The sequence below is a fragment of the Mizuhopecten yessoensis genome, unplaced genomic scaffold, assembly GCF_002113885.1.
Source record: "Mizuhopecten yessoensis strain PY_sf001 unplaced genomic scaffold, ASM211388v2 scaffold6971, whole genome shotgun sequence".
Lineage (NCBI taxonomy): Eukaryota > Metazoa > Mollusca > Bivalvia > Pectinida > Pectinidae > Mizuhopecten > Mizuhopecten yessoensis.
The window spans coordinates 406,426-413,085 of record NW_018406816.1 but is presented as its reverse complement, the minus strand read 5'-3'; the positions used below and the strand labels follow the sequence as shown (position 1 = coordinate 413,085).

The window sequence follows — 6,660 nt, the reverse complement described above, 5'->3', positions numbered from 1 at the left end:
GCCCACCCGCCCGCCCGCTCACGTGATAACATAATACGTCCCCGTATTCGACGGGCGTATAAAAACAGTCTAGGAAAAATTTATCGGTAAAATTATGAAAAATTTAAGGTAAACTTATTTGTTTAATTAATCATTTTTTTCGTTTCTGCTCCGAATCTCGATAACCCTTGAGAATTTTCATAATTATTCAAACCATGTCAATCATAGAAACTCAGGAATAATTCGTCATAGTCGGAGTTGAAACAACTGATCATTGAATACATTCATCAATTAAACACTACCATCATTCATTAAGAAAATTTATGCATGAAAACCATTTGACGTACTAAATCTATTACGTTCCTTTCCTTCAGAAACAGTTGTATTGGGAGGTATAGTGTGAGGGCCATTAGGTCCTGGTCATGAACAACACTATAGGAAAATGATTCATTTAGGAAAGAGAAAAAAAAATATATAAAAAAAATATTATTGACAATTGATGGGAAAAAAATGTTCTAAAAGACTTTACATCAAACATATTTTAAACTACAACATTTGTTAAGATAAAAGTATGACAAAAATATCAAAGCAATGCTGAATATTACAATAACATGCCCAGTAAACATGCATGGTACATGTACCTAAATACACCGAACTACAGCCTGGGGATATACAAATGTATATAAAAAAAGCACTGCATAAGTAAAGGCAAAACAAAAATCTCTATCACTCATCTGTTGTTTTCAGATATTTGCATAAAAAGTTATTTAAGGATCCCTGTACCACTGCGAACGAAACCTGTAAATACAGGTCAGAAACTTATCTTTTTTTGCATGACTAAAAGAAGCAATAAACAAATATGATCAACAACAGTGCGTTCAGAGTGAAAATTTACTGCGGCTAACCTGACTGAACGGTTAACTGACTGAGTTAACTGGGGCCTGTTCATTTATGCAGAACTACCGGTTAGTCTGTTTTTAAATGTAACATTTCCCTGGTGGATCTGCAAATGTTAATGCAGGCCTTGCAAGGCTTTGTCAAAGCTCGCCTGAAAGCAGCAACAGAATACTAGGTCCGACCTAATTTCATAAACGAACAACTTTGATCAAACCGGTTTAACCGTTTGGACTGCAAATTATAGCCAAAACAAAACTAAGGGGAGGTAAGTGTAGATACGGAAAACCACAGTGCAGTGCCACAGGGATCCATAATGCTGAAATGCTCATAAAAGATTAACAGAAATACAGTAAAACAGTATCCCCCCCATTCCTCTTTGGGGGACATAAACACAATGGACTAGTACTACTATCATATTAACATGATTAAATATACACAACATGTACAAAATTATTGATAATGCTGAATTCGTTTTCACGTAAATCTAACAAAATTGACTAATTTCATTGCATGTAAATACAAACAAAAAATTTCAAAATGAATAATTGACCAATCATATATTATCCATGGAATGCTTTTTAAAACTGTTATATAATGTGCATTTTGCTTTATGTTTTTCATGTTTAGAATTTGTATATCTGCAGTAAACAATACAGTACTTGGAAGTGATAAAAGCAGACAATTTGTTTACAACCAAGTACTGTACAGAAGGTTGTTGCGTTAACTTTGGCAGGAAGAGAAATCCATAATTGTAAGATGGAGACAATATGGACAGCTTTTGATGAAGCAGATTTTACACATTAGAACTAACTATGCATAAAATGGCTTCCCAAATCAATCTGCATGAAATTCAAAGTGTGTATACTTGACCAGTTACAACTTATATAACTTATATTACGTAATCACTCTCGTGGCCAGGATGTTAGTGGGGAGAGGGTCCGAATTTCGGGAGGAAATCGGAGTAACCGGAGTATCCAGAGAGTATCTGGTCGGGCAGGTGATCTCATGCCTTTTCACATCCTTTTCACATCCGAACGGGGAATCAAACTCTGGCCATCTTGGTGAAAGGCCATCGGCTTATCCACTGCGCCACCAGACCAGCCCAATTGTTTCTGTATGATCCCTCTGAAAGCTTAGGACCCACTCTGGTGCCCCTGTCTTATAATTCTGACCAGATGTGTGCCTCTTAGAGGACAATGCCAACTGTTCAAGGCATATAACGCAAATAATATTCCAAAAATTTAACCAAGCCTTACTATCTATACCCCTAGAGCCTCTGGCCATTGAACATTGGTTGATTGAACAGGACAATTATTTAACACTTTCAACCCTATATAACTTTAGTAGACTCTACCATGCATTGATTTGGATGAGTCCATTAAGGTCTACAGTGGTGAAAGGGTTAACTAAAGAATATCACCGGTCATGGTGCAATATTGGAATTTAACAGTTTCTGGTGTGAACGAACCTTTCAAAATAATATAGAATTATGATGAAAAGTTTCATCGCACCATGAAACTGAAGAAAATTGTTTTGTGCACGTTTATCACTCTCTGGAGGTTTTCGAGAGGAACGAATTCCTCTAGATATGAAGAGGATCCAGATACTGACATGGATGGATGATGAACAAATATCAACTCATTCACCCCTGAAGACACATTTGAAGTCTTCAAATTCAAAGGTTGGAATAGTTCATTATGAAAGTTCATGGGTGAATGAGTTAATGGGGGGGAAATCTATATACATTTTTGAAATAAAAAAAAGGTTAAAAACCGTAGTATACTTTGTGACATGAAATGTTTGTCGGTACTTTTTTTGGTGGGTTGAAGATATTTTGATAATTTTGTGGTACAAACTTTTGTGGATACGGAAACGTAACTAGTGGATTATATTTGGTAGTTCCATATAGCAACCACAAATATTTGTACAAACGTTTCATGTTGCATTGCATTTTCTGAAAGTAGGCTGTATCACTATGCTAAAATTCTACAGGTATGTAATAAATTAAATATTATACATATAACATACATACAAAATCAACTTTGGTAAAACATCAAATAGTTTTGGCAAGAACATCAGCAAATACTGACTAGGCTAACAGACTAAATAAAGGCGTCTATACGTATACATGGATAAATGTTTTACAGAAATCTCAAGATGTCAGTCATAATACTATGCATAGCGAATACATATTAAACTGAACTGCCCACAAGGAATGTATTTCAAATCTGAAGGCCATTCAGCTGACATTTACATTGTAAATCCAGATTTTTCGCGTAATTTTATAATTATTATTGTCAATCAAATGACAGATAGGGATCACAATTTGAAACACGACAATCCCAGGAAGTGTTACCTGCAGTTTTAAATTTACAATTTATTTTGAAGACTTTAAAATGTGAGTTGTGCAATTTTATAACAATCAATATGAAATGTTTATATAAAAAACCAAAATGATTATTACATTTTCAATTAAATACCAATGAATGCTGTTCCAATAAATATATTGGCAAATGATAAGCAATTATCAGTGGTTTAATTATTATCGTTATATATGAAGTCAAAGTGATGACCGCCAACAGTCGGGCCATGACAATGCCATGGTGAATCTGTGTGATGATCACTTGGGAATTTAGACATAGAAAATCACACTTATTCCATCAATAATTGCATTTCATAATTAATATTCATGTGTGCTGTTCTCGTAAATAAAACAGCCGCAATCCAATATTATAGTCATAAGTGTTCATTATCATTGTCAAAATATTGACCGTCAACAATAACCAGACCATGACACAATGCCTTGTGAATTTGTGTAATGATCATGACAAGGAAATTTGGTTTTGATTTTTCTATCAATCATTACATTTAATACTTAATACCCATGTATGCTCTTCTCTTAAATAAAACAGCCGCATTCGGATAAAATAATCATTGGTATTCATTATTATTGTCGTTACTTGTCAACAATCTGACTATGACAATGCCATTTGTTGTTGCAACATCATTTTATGTAAAAGGCAAATATATGGTACCCTGGAATAAACCTCCTTTAAATAGAGAAAATGTATTTAACACTTACAATTCACACACCCAGTCAACAGTTAAGATCAGCTATCAATGAAGAGCATATGAAAATATTAATTTAACTAGACTTCACTTATTACGACAATTTCTTTCCGCGAATTTGAAGAACTATATGTTAAAACTAAATTACTTATCTTTTGATTTTTGTTAAAAATGTATTTCAAAGCATTAAAATCTTAATAAATATTTATAAAATAAAAGTCCAGATTTACAAGGTTTCACTAAAATGGTCAAATTGCCTGAGGATAAATTTGTTTTCAAATATTGCCATACTTGATTAATTGACGTGCAGAAACAGCTGACCAATCAGAGTGTAGTATAATAATTAATTACTCAATTTTCAACATGCTTACCACATTTCATCAAAACTGAATGAAAGACAGATGAGCAAGTTATCTTGACGAAAACCAGTGGTTTTAAAGTTTTATATTCAAAATTTAAAAAAGAAAATATTGGAACCAGAGAATCAGAGATGATGGACTAGACTAAACTGTAGGGAATGCTAGCGGAGTACAGATAGATAAAACGACGGACTAACAAAAATAGTATGGAAGGACAAATGGACCAGATGATAAACAAGACGATGCCAATAGTTGGACAAATCCTTTAGCACCACTCAAACAGTCGGACAAACCAGCAGAGTTCCGACAGAAAATCACACTCCGTGGATAAAGAACAGCCATTATCTCATTAATAAGTCAATCTATATTATGACAATTTCATTTTTTAAATACTGATTATAAACACATATTAATCTTTTCATTATTAATCTTCCCTCAATATTGTATTCAAGATATTTTGAATATATACATGTATAGGAAGTAAAATTTGAGACTCATGTCAAGAAACTTAAAATTATAATGAGAGTAAATATCTATGTGTGTATTCTAAAAAAGTCTACAAAAACTACGCTTAGAAAGACAATAAACCCTTTCATCCCTATGTAACTTTAGTAGACTCTCCCATGCATTGATCTGGATGTGTCCATTATTATTTACAGTGGTGAAAGGGTTTATTTGTGAGATTAAGGTAGAATGTAATGCTGAATGGACAAAGATTGAGGAATGTTGAAAATGAGAAAATGAAAACAAAAACAAAAAATATATTATTGAAACCTCAAATGATCCTTTTGCTGGATTTCAAATAAACCATGTGCAATAGTTTTTTTCAACTCATTCACCCCTGAAGACACATTTGAACTGTTTCCGTTCAAAAGATGGAATAGTTCATTATGAAATTTCAGGGGTGAATGAGTAAATAACTATACTTTTCTAGGTCATATCAGATTTAAAAATACTGTAATCTTTTGATTTATCAAAATTTAAAATTGCTTTCTCAATAATACTGGTATATGCTATATTTATCTTATGCATTGTAAAAGTGAATTCAGTTAAAATTATCTCCCTTAAACAGCACCTGAGAAATGCTGATAAATAAACATTAACCCTTTCCCCACTATAAACCATAATGGACTCATTCAGATCTATGCCATGGCAGAGTCTACTAAAGTTGCGTAGGGGTGAAATATAAAAAAAAGTTGGACAAATCCTTTAGCACCACTCAAACAGTCGGACAAACCAGCAGAGTTCCGACAGAAAATCACACTCCGTGGATAAAAAAAACCTTGTTACTATGTATCATAAGTTATTTTGGAATTACTTTACTCATAAATCTACATCTTACGAAACATTTTTATATATATATATATATATCAAGATGAAATAAAAATTGAAAAAAAATAAAAAAAATCCTAAAGTTTAAGAAGAGCATTGAATCCAGAACAGGATTTGAACACTGGATCTCCAACCATTATATTGTGGCACTTACCAACTGAGCAACCTGGTAAAAAGTATTACCATGGTCTGGTCACGCCACCATTATAGCACAAAAACAAAATAAAAAGGGAGGTCAATCATGTATGAAAAAAACCCAGCAGAATTCTCAAGTGTTTTGCCTCCAGTCAGTTAGGAACCCTTAACAGAGTCCAATATATAATTCAAAAAGATTAACAGGCCTTTTTAGTGTGGAACTCTTTTTAGAAAGGGGATACATATATTACCTTAAATGACATCATTACAGTATTTTCATACCTTTGTGTTTCAAGCATAGTAATATCAAAGAAATAAAGCTAAAATCTTCAAACTTTAGTGAGCTAAATTTTTCTTTCTGAAAATAATATCGTTCACCGAACCATTATCCCTCTGCATTCGGAGAAGTGTTTCGTATCCTTTGGACTCCATGAAGGTCTGTAAGTCCGAATATCGGCGAGTGTCGTGAACGTATTCTACTGTCAACATTTTAATGTTAACCTTGTCAAAGGGAATGGTCTTGAGTACATTAAGTTCGTCACCCTCGACATCCAGACTAAAGAAGTCCACAGTAGTTTGGTTGAGTGCCAGTAAAATGGAGTACAGGGGCAGACATTGCACTTGCACTGGGTCTGACTTGATGTTTTGTTTCTCGATCCAGTTCTTGGCCTCCTGATCGTGGACTACTCTTCCCCTGTTGAAGGCCTTGTTAAATGTCATCTACAAAATACAATGTGGTCAACGTCATCGATACAATGTGGTCAACATCATCGATAATATATAATCTGGTAAATAAACACCACAATAGATACTGACAATATATAATCTGGTAAATAAACACCACAATAGATACTGACAATATATAATCTGGTAAATAAACACCACAATA

General features: G+C 33.5%; 1 protein-coding gene across 3 annotated transcripts in view; it reads right to left on the bottom strand.

Moving 5' to 3' along the window:
- Positions 1 to 5,428: 5,428 nt before the first annotated feature.
- Positions 5,429 to 6,660, bottom strand: part of LOC110452920 — a 24,398-nt gene continuing 23,166 nt past the window's right edge. For all 3 annotated transcript variants that reach the window (XM_021501676.1, XM_021501678.1, XM_021501677.1), the window contains exon 4: positions 5,429 to 6,491. In XM_021501676.1, the coding sequence (XP_021357351.1) occupies positions 6,108 to 6,491 (384 nt within the window). In that variant the 3' untranslated portion in view covers positions 5,429 to 6,107. The remainder of the gene's footprint in view (positions 6,492 to 6,660) is intronic.